This window comes from Procambarus clarkii, chromosome 23, assembly GCF_040958095.1.
Source record: "Procambarus clarkii isolate CNS0578487 chromosome 23, FALCON_Pclarkii_2.0, whole genome shotgun sequence".
NCBI classification, from domain to species: domain Eukaryota; kingdom Metazoa; phylum Arthropoda; class Malacostraca; order Decapoda; family Cambaridae; genus Procambarus; species Procambarus clarkii.
Window position 1 is genome coordinate 35,460,820 of NC_091172.1, and position 15,228 is coordinate 35,476,047.

The window sequence follows — 15,228 nt, forward strand, 5'->3', positions numbered from 1 at the left end:
CCACAGCAGAGAAAACGGACGCCCATCTCCCACAGCAGAGGAAACGGACGCCCATCTAACACAGCGGAGAAAGCGGACGCCCATCTTTCCAAAATACAGATAAAAACTGCCTTAATACTACTTAAGAAAAAGGGGAGCCTCATTGCTCACCTGCGCATCCTTATGGAGCAGCTTCTCTCCCTCTTTTCCTTCTTTATAGTCGCCGGTGTCCGTTTGCGCCTCGATGTTGACCGGGGAAGCCGTCATGGTAGACATGTTAGACTTGAGGACAGAGGAGGCGGAGGAGCTCATCAGTTCGTCTCCTGTGTACTCGCCAGGGGTGACACCTGTCCTTCCCTGTTCACTCGTCTCCAGGGCTCTGAGGAAACAGTGAAGATATAGTCATCTCCACACCTGAGGATCCAGACTCGGTGTAAGCTAAAGTGGGTTAATTTGGAATTACCTGCCATTTCATAAGGAAAGATGCAGTACATTTATTTAACGTACCTTACAAAGTCTCAGGAAAGCAGTGTTTTGGAGGTGAGAGGTGTGACTCAAAGTCAACAAATTAGTGATGGGAAAGAGATATAAAAAATAAACTATAAACTATGAATCCTCGACTATAATGAGGATAAGTAATGTATTTACAAAAATTAGTGAATGAGCACTGGAACGAGCGAGGGGGGGGGGGGAAAGAGGTGGCGTGTAAACGAGGCAGCATAACTAAGACTATCTTGAGCTAGCGGTGGCCGGAGGTGAGGAGGGAGGCTGGAGCCCAGGAGCTGTAGGACGACTGTGTGAGGTGTAGCCCTTGTTGCACACCGTCGACGGCTTTCAAGTACAGTGTGTCTGTCTGAGTACCCTGTATTGTGTGGGGCTTCCATAAGATATATAAATGAAGATCTGAGTTAGTGTAAAAATAGAATGTAACAGTATAGGAGAACAATCCTCAGGAATATTGAGGACCCTTGACAAGCCGCCTGCTTCCTGTTCCTGCCCACCAGGAAGATAGTGGGCCTCAGGTATATTTGGGTAATTCATGCTAGTGAAACCGGCATTCACAGTGTCGACTTCGTACTATTATACATATGTTTAAGTGATCTTAACGGGTTATGTAATTGAAACTGGTTTAGCCAGTTTGTTTCTGACTAGTGAACGATTGTGTATTATACAATTAATGTCTATTGAGTGTTATTGCCTGTGTAAAGGAAAACAGAACTATACCGTGAACTTTATCCATTATATAGTGGTAAAGGCGTGCGAGACAATAAAACTAAAGTAATCTAACTTTAAGTAATAGTATAAACCAGACTCAGTACAGTCTAAATGTGCCTCTATATGGACTAATATACTACGTTATCAGTACTGAACATGTTTCATACTTCCTGCACGTGAAATACCAAGAGGAACATTGCTGTCAATAAATCCCATCTATCTAAAGGAAATAGATGCACCTAACTGCTGTAATGCTGTTCATGGAACCGTTTGTCTTGGTCCATCTGTTCATGTAATCATTCGTCTTTCTTTATCTAACTATTCATCAATTAATTCTCCACAGTTCCTGGTGGCAAAGTGGTAACTCATTCGTCTTGTGCATCATGAGCGATTTGGTCCAGGTTCGAGTCCTGGCAAGGGAGGATTGATTGGGCACCAATCCTTAACTGTTGGCCCCTGTTCACTCACATTAATTGGGGACCTGCATGACTGTTAACGCCCGGCGAATCGTGTTCCAGAGAATACTAGTGGGTAAGGTTCACCTTGAGGTGTGGGAAGGGAGAGCTGTCAGTCTGCTATCACGAGACAAGTCTTCTGCCCCTGTACCAACCATATCTTAATGTTTATTCAAGTAAAAGACACTTGTGGGCCGCTGGTGTCCACAGTACCCGTGCAGGTCCTCGCCTGCATGGGTACTGCAGAGCCTCACCTCTGCATGGCCTTCTGTAGCGCGTGCTTGTCCGTCAGCTTGGAGGCGGCGACACCACCGTGCAGCTGGAGGTACTTGGCACAGCCACGGTTGCTGCGGGCGATGGCGGCGTCCAGCGGCGTCAGCAACTGCCCCCGCGAGTTCCTCATGATGGGGTTGACCGCTGCCTGCAGGACGACAACGGAGGAGTCAGTGTGCTCATTTTGTTATAAGTAAAGTAATAAAGAGCATGTTGGAGAGGCAGGATAGATGAAGGATTATTTACAATCACAAATATCAAGACAACGAAGCACGATACAATTCCAACCCGTCACCCAAAAATGGTATTTATAGCAACTATTGGTGATATTAATTATGTAAAAAGCCCGAGTAAGTAAGTTACAACCAAACATCCCTAGGTCTAGTATACAACATGTTTGAACTAAACTTGTACTAAGAAGACGTATATTAGGCCTTGGATTGTTTATTTGGGTCCAGGACTGGTGTTATGACCCCACATACACCAAGAATGACTGGTATATGATGTGATCATACCTTAATATAAATAAAACAGTGTAGCCTAGCCTAATGTATATTAAATATATGATTATATATATTCTTAAATTCTATTTATTACTGTATATAACATACTTTATATATTCCTATGTACTATGTATACATTTATATGCTTGATGTATTAAGATATATACAGTTACTAGCTGAGAAGTGAAATAGCCTCTTGTCATTTTGCACTGATCGTACTTAGTACTTGACATTCATGTACTGTGAGAACATGTACAAATAGGCAGCTTTGTTGCTAGGTTGTGTTTATGATACTTGTATTAATGTATGATGAGGTATTGACCGGTAAAGTTCTAGAATCCTCCCTTAACCCTACCCCCTTGCGTACTGATCAGATCAATGATGCAATGTCTCGTAGATATGAACGCATTGTTTGATTTCTTTACACATATTTATATTTAATCAAATCAAATCAAATGTTTATTCAGGTAAAAGTACATGCATAGAAGATTAGTTACAAACAATATGTTGGATTTATAGATAGAGCTAGTACATACAATACCAAAAGCCACTAGTACGCATAGCGTTTCGCATATTAACATTTCTATATGATCTACGGATCCGTTCTTCTCGTGAAAGTTGTATTTTACAATATTATATTAGCTATATGTTTGTTTAAGGATTTATTGCTTGTAAATGTCATGTTCTGAATTGGTGAGATTTGAAAGAAAAGTGACGGGTATCTTGCAGAGTTGGATAAAGCGTCTCTCGCGGCTCTCCCGCCCAGTGGGAGACGATTCAGACGAGAGGCCGCGCTGTGTCCTGCTCTCCTTTGTGTGGCATTTGTATGGTCTGATGACCTGGTAACATATAGTATGTACCTTTATTGATGGGAATGGATCAGTCTACAGATGTGCACCGTTTTTTAACAGGTGGTAGGTGATATTTCTTGTGTGAATTAGGTGGTGGGTATATGCAGACCTTAAGTAATTGGCGGTATTTTTGTTCATTAATTCCTCACCCATTACTGATTATTGTGACACCACCATTCTGTATATGACTTTGATTTGAAGTTAGTGTACCACTGCACTAGGATAGAGCCTAGTGACAGCTAGTTCAGAGGGTATGCAGTACAGTGCATGATGATGATTTTTGAAGCGTTTTGAGTAAAGCTAGCTAATGTGAAATAGTATCAGCTGTAGAGAACATAGTTTTCTTATCTTTATTTCCGGTGCCTTATGTGATATGCCCAGTAAACTGGTACGTTTAGTGATTTTGTTTATTTTCCCTAGACTTCATTTGAAGCCCAGGTAGTCTTACTGAAATTTTGACCTCATTATTATTACCAGCGATGCTGTGGAGCATTAAGGCAAGACACGACTGGTAAGGTTGAATATCACTTCTCCACTTTCTTAGAATACCGTGTGGAATACTTCATAGTTCTTATTATGATCTTTTATGTGTACAACAGTCCAGATTTTGTATCCATAGTTGACAGATGTACTGTCATTTATAGGGGCTCGCCCTGCACATTTATTCATCAACCTGTTCACAAATTCTCCCAGCCTGCTCGCATCTCCCTTCAACATGGCAGTGTGTCCATTGTGTTTAGCCAATCTAAATAGCGATGGAGCGCATTTGTGCGAAACGAATTGCGCCGCGTGCTCAAATCAAATGTCCAGCAATGCTTTACAGGAATATAGGCTGTACTGTATACAGTACGGACTGTATACAGACCTACACCACCGGGACATTTTGACGTTACCTGCGCTAGCTGCGGGCAACTATATTGTGCAAATCGTAAGTACTTCCAGTAATCGTAAGTCACAAATCGTAAGTGACTTCCAGTACATTCAATAAACTGTTAAAGATATATATCTGAAACATACATACGTACATACAGACATCCAATTTATACATATATATATAATATTCTCATTTCAGTTCATAGTTCTACAAGTATGTTATTGAGACAAGAAAAAAAATACATCTCAAAGGGATAGAATATCTTAGGCTATTTCTACCCCCCCCCCCCTAAACCCTAAAGAATCCTACTTAAAAGTATACAGTGTAAACTATTTGTTTATGACGGTAGAGTATATTCTCAGTAAAGACGGGAGCAGACTTTGCCCTGACGTTTTATAACATTTTCTTAACAAACTTCTATGAGCTCTAAAATTATTTTTCTCATAAGAATTCTTTAACTCTAAACCGGAAATTTATCCGGAAACTCGATGTTACAAAAGCGAATAGATAAATTATCAGAAAACCCTGGCAGCGTAAACGCGAATTTGATCTGGAACCCCCTGCAGCGTAAACGGGATATTTTAAAATTTATCTGGAACCCCCTGCAGCGTAAACGGGATATTTTAAAATTTATCTGGAACCCCCTGCAGCATAAACGGGATATTTTAAAATTTATCTGGAACCCCCTGCAGCGTAAACGGGATATTTTAAAATTTATCTGGAACCCCCTGCAGCATAAACGGGATATTTTAAAATTTATCTGGAACCCCCTGCAGCGTAAACGGGATATTTTAAAATTTATCTGGAACCCCCTGCAGCATAAACGGGATATTTTAAAATTTATCTGGAACCCCCTGCAGCGTAAACGGGATATTTTAAAATTTATCTGGAACCCCCTGCAGCATAAACGGGATATTTTAAAATTTATCTGGAACCCCCTGCAGCGTAAACGGGATATTTTAAAATTTATCTGGAACCCCCTGCAGCATAAACGGGATATTTTAAAATTTATCTGGAACCCCCTGCAGCATAAACGGGATATTTAAAAAAAAATTCTGGAACCCCCTGCAGCGTAAACGGGATATTTTAAAATTTATCTGGAACCCCCTGCAGCATAAACGGGATATTTTAAAATTTATCTGGAACCCCCTGCAGCGTAAACGGGATATTTTAAAATTTATCTGGAACCCCCTGCAGCATAAACGGGATATTTTAAAATTTATCTGGAACCCCCTGCAGCATAAACGGGATATTTTAAAATTTATCTGGAACCCCCTGCAGCATAAACGGGATATTTAAAAAAAAATTCTGGAACCCCCTGCAGCGTAAACGGGATATTTAAAAAAAATCACGTTTACACTGCACTCCCTACTATTCCACAACACCACTGTACCTGTACCTCCCACACCATCACTGTATCTGTACCTCCCACACCACCACAGTACCTGTACCTCCCACTCCACCACTGTACCTGTACCTCCCACACCACCACTGTACCTGTACCTCCCACACCACCACTGTACCTGTACCTCCCACACCACCACTGTACCTGTACCTCCCACACCACCACTGTACCTGTACCTCCCTCACCACCACTGTACCTGTACCTCCCACACCACCACTGTACCTGTACCTCCCACACCACCACTGTACCTGTACCTCCCACACCACCACTGTACCTGTACCTCCCACACCACCACTGTACCTGTACCTCCCACACCACCACTGTACCTGCTTGTCCATGAGAATCTTGCACATCTCAATGTTGTTGTTGATGGCCGCTATATGCAATGGGCAGCGACCGTCCAAATTGGGAGCGTTGACGGTGTCCGGCTTCATGGACAGTAGCCACCTGGAATAATAACTGTAATGACGATACAGTCCACTAAGCGGGACCTTACGCTACCTCCTAGGATGAAACAGACACACGTCATCAGCTGACGGGACATAGTATGATTCTGAGATATATCCAAGTATACTATTATGACAGCTTATATTATTTTAAAGCTTAATCTTGTCGTTATTGGGTCCAACCACTTGGGCTGGACGGTAGAGCGACGGTCTCAATTCATGCAGATCAGCGTTCAATCCCCAACCGTCCAAGTGGTTCGGCACCATTCCTTTCCCCCAGTCCCACCTCAAATCCTTATCCTGACCCTCTTTCCATTGCTATATAGTCATAATGGCTTGGTGCTTTCCCCTTAATTTAAATAAAAAATTGTCCTTATTGGACCCCATTTATGAGCCTAATTAGTGTGGGAAATTTATACCCACTACTTCTATATTATTATCTAAGAAATGTATTATTTTTATATCATATCTATATCAACAAAATCATATCTAAATTATATCAACAAAATCATATCTAAATCATATCAAAATCACTATAGATTCATTATACATCTGGATCCTACTAGACAATGCCACCTATGACCACGTACACCATAGAGGCCTATAGGTGCCTACGTGACTTTGTGCATGATCTCTCAAGGACCCAGAAGCTTCCAGAAGGATTTCTTAATTAAAAACTATTGGAACAATTGAACCGATTTCTGGTAGGGATTAAATCAAATCCTTAATAAGAATCAATAGTACTATCCAGTACTACTTATAATCTTTAAATCCTATATCTAATTATATTATAATCACATCTTATTTCAATCATATGTCTAGACAGTAAAAATAATCAATCAATATTCATTGAAAGCTACCCGCTCTAGGAAGTGGGTGGAGCCAAACTCGGGAGTAACCTACGGGGCGCCCGAGGCCAGAACGCGTGTTTACAAACAGTGAATGTGTGTCGTGGTGCTTAGTGAACATTAATCGACTTAGGACACCTGATCAAATTATCTTTATCACCAGTGATTACTCTCTAGAACTGGGGGAATAGCTGGACAATATATCTACAAGGTAAAATTCCTAGAACATTTCTATATAAGTGTAGAGTGGAGCACACAAAGTGACACTGTCTCCACCATCATCACCTATCATCCTTCTGCAAACGTAACTAAGGAAATAATCACGTAGCAATGCTACCAGAATGATTTACAGCAAAGCTGTGATATAAAATATCGTGCCTAAACTCGACAAGAGAGTTATCCAGTCTGGCACACTCGTCAGACAGGCAACCGGCATTCAGAGAAGTATATTCAATGTTATTAGCTTATTAATTAATTGGCCAATTGTATGCTTGTGTAACTTTAATATATCCAATAAATCTGTCTGTCGGTTATAGTGAGAGGCAACGCCTCATATTTCAGTAAGTTTATTAATATTGTAGTGCAGCAGCTGAATCTTTTTCCCAGCATAAAGACACTCACCAAGTAAACAAAACGTCATGAGTGTCCCTTGTGGGGAAAAAGCTCCAGTTGAGGTGACTAAACTTCTTCATATAAATTGATGTATATACATATATATATATACATATATATATTAGTATATTTTGGTAGCAGTCTTTCCTGTAGACATATATTATTAAATATGACCGAAAAAGTAAGATTAATAATTTTAACACGAATTTTCTCAATCTTTCGTACATTATGCTTCACTATTGGAGGTAAATCAAAAATCACTTCTCCAAAATTCATTTTTATTTCTAGTCTGACGCGACACGGGCGCGTTTCGTAAAACTTATTACATTTTCAAAGACTTCACAAATACACAACTGATTAGAACTTGCGTTTCCCTGATTTTATATCTACATTTGAGTGAGGTGGGAAGGGTGATGTGGCATTACATTTGAGTGAGGTGGGAAGGATGATGTGGCATTAACACAAGACAGAACACTAGAGGATATTAATAGGGTATTAAAAGTATCAACACAAGACAGAACAGAAACAATGGGTATTGAATAGAAGTGTTTGTAGAAAGCCTATTGGTCCATATTTCTTGATGCTTCTATATTGGAGCGGAGTCTTGAGGTGGGTAGAATATAGTTGTGCAATAATTGGCTGTTGATTGCTGGTGTTGACTTCTTGATGTGTAGTGCCTCGCAAACGTCAAGCCGCCTGCTATCGCTGTATCTATCGATGATTTCTGTGTTGTTTACTAGGATTTCTCTGGCGATGGTTTGGTTATGGGAAGAGATTATATGTTCCTTAATGGAGCCCTGTTGTTTATGCATCGTTAAACGCCTAGAAAGAGATGTTGTTGTCTTGCCTATATACTGGGTTTTTTGGAGCTTACAGTCCCCAAGTGGGCATTTGAAGGCATAGACGACGTTAGTCTCTTTTAAAGCGTTCTGTTTCGTGTCTGGAGAGTTTCTCATGAGTAGGCTGGCCGTTTTTCTGGTTTTATAGTAAATCGTCAGTTGTATCCTCTGATTTTTGTCTGTAGGGATAACGTTTCTATTAACAATATCTTTCAGGACCCTTTCCTCTGTTTTATGAGCTGTGGAAAAGAAGTTCCTGTAAAATAGTCTAATAGGGGGTATAGGTGTTGTGTTAGTTGTCTCTTCGGAGGTTGCATGGCTTTTCACTTTCCTTCTTATGATGTCTTCGATGAAACCATTGGAGAAGCCGTTATTGACTAGAACCTGCCTTACCCTACAGAGTTCTTCGTCGACTTGCTTCCATTCTGAGCTGTGGCTGAGAGCACGGTCGACGTATGCGTTAACAACACTCCTCTTGTACCTGTCAGGGCAGTCGCTGTTGGCATTTAGGCACATTCCTATGTTTGTTTCCTTTGTGTAGACTGCAGTGTGGAAACCTCCGCCCTTTTCCATGACTGTTACATCTAAAAAAGGCAGCTTCCCATCCTTTTCCGTCTCGTAAGTGAAACGCAGCACGGAACTCTGCTCAAATGCCTCCTTCAGCTCCTGCAGATGTCTGACATCAGGTACCTGTGTAAAAATGTCGTCAACATTTTTAACAACAACAACAACTCCAACAGTGAAGCATAATGTACGAAAGATTGAGAAAATTCGTGTTAAAATTATTAATCTTACTTTTTCGGTCATATTTAATAATACATATATATATATATATATATATATATATATATATATATATATATATATATATATATATATATACATATATATATATATATATATATATATATATATATATATATATATATATATATATATATATATATATATGTCGTACCTAGTAGTTTCAGCTTACATTTCAACTTTGGTCAATTCTGCTTGAAAACTGAGTTTTAAACATAGTTTTTTGAACACTACCAAGGTAGCACCAATGTATTAGGGTCGCTGGAAGGTTTATATATTAGGAGAGACATATATATGAATGTTCAAGCTTAGAGACATATATTTGAGTTACCAGTTGAGAGAATACATAGTTATGTTACCAGCTGAGAGAACAAATAGCTATGCTACCAGCTGAGAGAACACATAGTTTTGTTACTAGCTGAGAGAACACATTGTTATGTTACCAGCTGAGAGAACACATAGCTATGTTACCAGCTGAGAAAACACATATATATGTTACCAGCTGAGGGAGACCAGAATTATGTTACCAGCTGAGAGAACATTGAGTTACGTTACCAGCTGAGAGAACACAGAGTTACGTTACCAGCTGAGAGAACACTGAGTTACGTTACCAGCTGAGAGAACACCGAGTTACGTTACCAGCTGAGAGAACACATATTTATGTTACCAGCTGAGAGAACACGGAGTTACATTACCAGCTGAGAGAACACGGAGTTACGTTACCAGGTGAGAGAACACTGAGTTACATTACCAGCTGAGAGAACACGGAGTTACGTTACCAGGTGAGAGAACACTGAGTTACATTACCAGCTGAGAGAACACGGAGTTACGTTACCAGCTGAGAGATCCCAGAATTACGTTACCAGCTGAGAGAACACAGAGTTACGATACAGATGAGAGAACACGTCCGATACCAGTGAAGTCATGCATTATAAGACCTGCGAGAGTTACCCAACGCAACATCGTGGTGGATGTTGATGTTGATTAAGAGTTACAATACCGCTGTGAAGGCGTGCAGATGTTATCGTAACCAGTCAGTACAATACGCCAGAGACAGTAGCAACAGCTTGCTCAGTATCAAGGTGTCTTAAGGGCGCGAGTGTCGAAAAAAAAGAGATCAGGACAGGAAGGTGAGATGACCTTATTACATCCATGAAGCAGGTCTTAGCACCAGCAAGGGATCGTGGGACGTGTCTTCAGGGCAGTCACGGTCATGGGTCACGCCAGGTAAGGTCTGAATGGGCTATGCCAGACAAGGTCATAGGTCAGAGGTACTCAAGCAGGATAATATCACGTAGCAAACAGGACCCTGATTCGACATGGTCAAATGAGACACAACCGGTTGTCAGGCACTCACAAGACACAGCCGGCTGTCAAATACTCACAAGACAAGGTCCTTACGGCCTGACTGGCAGGCCTCGTGGAGGGGAAGGTCGCCCTTGACGTTGCGCTTCCACAGGTCGGCCCCCTTCCGGTGCAGCAACTTGAGCGTCTCCAGCTGGCCCTTAGCTGCCCCACAGTGGGCCGGCCTGCCCACGGGCACGACGGGCGGCAAGGCAGCGGTGAATGATGAAGAATCACAGAGAGACAGCGAGGAGGAAAATGTCAGACGAAGATCAGGAGAAATGTGACGGAAAGGAAAATAAGAGAGAGAGCAGGAGGAAAGAGGAAAGCCCGTAGAGGAGACGTCGAGGAAGAGACGGGTAATACCGTACAAAATATGTGAGACAGAGACGTGGAACACAATAGGATGACAGAAGGAGAAAGAGAAAAGGGTGGAAGGAGGAGGAAGAGACGAGAATGGGAGGAGAAGAAGGATGGGAAGAAAAACAAGAGAAGGAAGAGAATAGAATGGGAGGAGGAGGAAGAAGAGAGAATGGGAGAAAGACGAAGAGAAGACGATGGGAGGAGAAGAAAGAGAGAAGGACGATAGGAAAGAAAATTAGAAATTATAATAAGTAAATATTACAAGTGATGTCCTGCTTATTTTGCACATGCTTATATAAGATATGTTATGTGAGTATCCCCCATAGTGGCATACATGTTATGTAAGCATAGTTCATGTTATGTGAGTATAGTCAATGTTACGCAAGTAATCCACTCTACGTGAGTATAGTCTACATTGTGAGAGTAACATTAAGAGACTGACGTGCGGCCCTTGCGGTCCTGCTTGTCCGGGTGGGCGCCGTGGTGGAGCAGCAGCTGGGTGCAGTCGGCGTGCCCAAGGGTCACGGCGTAGAAGAGCGGAGTGCACCCGTTCGAGTCCAGGGTGTCCACCTCCGCCCCACAGAAGTTGACGAGGCAGTCCAGGCAGTCCAGGTGGCCACGAGAGGCAGCACAGTGCAGCGCTAGTGGAGTGGGAGGGTTGTACTGGGTGTGGTGGGGCGGTCATTGGTTGTACTGGGTGTGGTGGGGTGGTCATTGGTTGTACTGGGTGTGGTGGAGTGGTCATTGGTTGTACTGGGTGTGGTGGGGTGGTCATTGGTTGTACTGGGTGTGGTGGGGTGGTCATTGGTTGTACTGGGTGTGGTGGGGTGGTCATTGGTTGTACTGGGTGTGGTGGGGTGGTCATTGGTTGTACTGGGTGTGGTGGGGCGGTCATTGGTTGTACTGGGTGTGGTGGGGTGGTCATTGGTTGTAAGGTGATGGTAAATGGTTGTAGGGTGGTGGCGGATACATGTGATGGGGTACTGGATGGTTGTAGAGTGTTGATGATTGTTCTGTGTAGTGGTTGATGGTTGTGGTGTGATAGTGAGTTGATGTAGTGTGACGGTGGCACTGATGGCTGGGAATGGTGCGCTTGTGATCAACGAGATTATTGTGGTGATGGTTGGGGTGAATATAGTCTGCAGACCATGAGTCATTATCTTCACACTGAAGTGTCCTGTTCATATAGCCTAATTTAGCTGAATTAAGATGTAATAACCGACTAGTATGAGACCAAGATAGACTATGTAACTTAACTAACCAATTTTTGTTCGTCTTTTTTTAGGCCTAATAACCTCAATTGATTTTTAAGAGTAATATATATTGGTCTAATACGCTGTTGTTTCCAGTCGAATCATGTTGCAGTGGCAAGCTGAATAATGAAGATGGGTGTGAGGATATATGGATACAGAGCAATAGGATGCACTATTATTTAAATATAGTCCTATGAGATGCTGTAATATATAGTTACAAGCCTATAGGCTGTTAAACTACTTGGAAACAGGCCTATAAGATGCCTTACTAAATAACTACAAGTCTATAGGACGCTGTATATAGCAGTCCGGTGGAACTGTTTTTTACTAACAGGAGAAAAGGCGAAGGTGTGCCTCTGGCGCCTTAAAACCAGCTGCTCCAGGTAGATGGGACTCAACAGCCTGGGAAGGCAGCTCATTTAGGAGGAAGGAAAACGCTGAGTTCAAACCTCCACTGCCTTGCGGCCATACCCACTTTTGGGAAAGGCTTCAGGAGTGAACCTCGAGGAAAAATCCAGAGTTGGAGCCCCTAAGGCAGTTCGTTGTTGACTTCAATATCGGTCTGGCAGCTTCTGTAGCAGTGCTGGAACCAAGCATATTGGCTTTTGCCTTTCCATTGGAAAATTTCAGCAACATGGCGAGGGAGGTACCTGCTGCATGGGTAACAGTTCCTCCTCCATATAGACCTACCTAAGCTTTGAGCCCCTGGAAAGGATACTCCAGCCTCGCACAGCGTCGAACCAAACGGGAAACGACAGTCTACTGGTTATAAGTCGATTGACGAAGAGCGTTATGCCAGGGGTTGCTTCTGACGGTGGGAGGGGTCATCATGCCCCACTGGGCTGCTACCGCTCCCCTCAAGCTGGGCAAACCCAAGCCAGTAAGGTGTTGCCTCGCCACGGTCCGTTAACCTTACTGGGTGCGTGGGGTTTAGGGTGAAAACCAACAAGTGGACTGACAACTTTGCACCAAGCAATACCAGATCCAGCAAGAAAAATACCAACTGCCCTATAGCTGGGCACACGGAACGTTAGGACAATGCCACCAGGTTTCTCTGACGACTTGCAAGAAATCAATGACACCAAAGAACGGCAGTCATCGATAGGGAGTTGAACAGACTGATGATGAATATCGTTGCTCTCCAAGAGACCAGGCTCCCAGGATCAGGATCTGTGTGAGAGAGAGGGCTTTTTCTTCTGGCAAGAAAACCTCCAGATGAGACCAGAGAACATGGTGTAGGATTCGCCATTAGGAATGCACTATTGGAACAAATCATACCACCGACAGGGGTAACCAAACAAATCTTGTCTCTCCAGCTGCACTCCCAAACAGGAATGGTTAGTGTAATTAGTGCTTATGCACCAACCCTGACCTCTCCAGCAGAGGCAAAGGAAAAATTCTAAGATGACCTCAATAGAGCCACTGAAAATAGAGAATCCCTGAAAAGGAGCCACTGTTCATCCTTCGTGACTTCAACGTCGGAGTGGGTGACGATCACAACTCTTGGCCCACTTATCAGGATCAATTTGGCATAGGGAGGATGAATGAGATCGAGCAACGTCTGCTAGAACTCTACTGCCTTCGCGGTCTCTGTGTCACCAACATGTTCTACGTCACAAAGTATCATCACCGAGTCTCTTGGAGACGCCCCAGATCAAAGCACTGACACCAGCTTGACCTGATTCTTACCAGGGGTTCAAGTAAACCCAGTGTCAAGATTACGCGTAGCTACCAGAGTGCTGTGTGTGACATCGACCACTCCTTGGTATGTAGCAAGATCAAGATACAAACAAAGAAGATTTACTCCTCAAAGAAGTAGGGCAGACCTCACATCGACACCAGCAAGATCAGCAATCAGGACAAGGTGGAAGATTTTGCACATGCACTCGACAAAGCTCTCTCTGGCTCGGCCGGGGTCAACACCTGCAAAAGATTGGAGCACTTCTGAGACGCTGTGTTCAACGCTGCCATGTCCACCTTTGGCAGGAAGACCAGCTGGTCGGCAGAGTGGTTCGAGGCTCACTCGGAAGAAATGACACCGTTCATCAAAGAGAAGAGAAATGCCTTAACAGCCTATAAAGCCTGCCCAAGTCAGCGTAACTTGTAGATCCTTCGAGCCTTCTGCTATAAAGTGCAGCAGAGCGCCAGGCGTTGCGCCAACAACTATTAGCTCCAGCTCTGCTCCCAGATACACACTGCAGCACATACAAGCAAATGTAAAGGGGATGTATGATGGCATCAAGCAGGCCCTTGGCTCAGTCCAGAAGAAATTGACCACATGAAATCTGCCACAGGCGAAGTGATTCAGGACGAGACACCACAGATGAAGCGCTGGGTCGAGCAGTATTCCAAGCTATACGCCAGGGAGAATGTGATTACCGAAGACATCCTGAGCGCCATTGAGCATCTGCCGGTGTTAAAGGAGCTCGACAGCGAACCGACCCTCAAGAACTCAGTGAGGCCCTAGACTCCCTTGCTTTTGGCAAAACTCCTGGAAAAGACGGCATCCCTGCCGAGGCTTTGAAGTGCTGCAAAAGTATCCTACTCATGGAGCTGCATGAAATCCTTTGCCTCTGCTGGAGAGAAGAAGTGGCACCACAAGATATGACGGATGCCAACATTGTCACATTGTACAAGAATAAAGGTGACAATTACCTCAGTATTGTCTGAAAGCTATTTTATCGAGTCACAATGAAGAGGCTCCAACAACTTGCAGAGAGATTCTACCCAGAATCACAGTGCGGATTTCGAGCTAACAGGTCCACCATCGACATGGTCTTTTTCCTCAGACAATTGCAGGAGAAATGCAGGAAACAGAAGTAGCCACTCTTAGTAGCCTACATAGATCTGACGAAGTCCTTCGACCTCGTCAACAGGGATGGCCTGTTCAAGATCCTCCCCAAGATCGGATGTTCACTCAGGCTCCTCAGCAGCATCACCAGATCTTTCCACGAGAACCTGAAGGGTACCTGAACCTGAACCTGGTCTTTAACGATTCAACATCAGACGCCTAGCTTCAACATCCGAAGCAGAGTAAAGCAGGGCTGAGTCCTGGCTCCAACCCTGTGCAGGATTTTCTTCACAGTTATGCTGCAGTACACCTTCAGATCTGCCAAAGAAGGCATCTACCTCTGGACCAGGTCAGACAGAAAGCTCTTCAACTT

General features: G+C 43.3%; 1 protein-coding gene across 3 annotated transcripts in view; it reads right to left on the bottom strand.

Moving 5' to 3' along the window:
- The window catches only part of LOC123763913 (uncharacterized), a 144,361-nt gene that overhangs the window by 35,788 nt on the left and 93,345 nt on the right, over nucleotides 1-15,228 (bottom strand). For all 3 annotated transcript variants that reach the window (XM_069330176.1, XM_069330178.1, XM_069330175.1), the window contains exons 8-12: nucleotides 11,254-11,452; nucleotides 10,490-10,633; nucleotides 5,882-6,002; nucleotides 1,904-2,070; nucleotides 151-358 (exon numbers count right to left, since the gene is read on the bottom strand). In XM_069330176.1, the coding sequence (XP_069186277.1) occupies nucleotides 151-358; nucleotides 1,904-2,070; nucleotides 5,882-6,002; nucleotides 10,490-10,633; nucleotides 11,254-11,452 (839 nt within the window). The remainder of the gene's footprint in view (nucleotides 1-150; nucleotides 359-1,903; nucleotides 2,071-5,881; nucleotides 6,003-10,489; nucleotides 10,634-11,253; nucleotides 11,453-15,228) is intronic.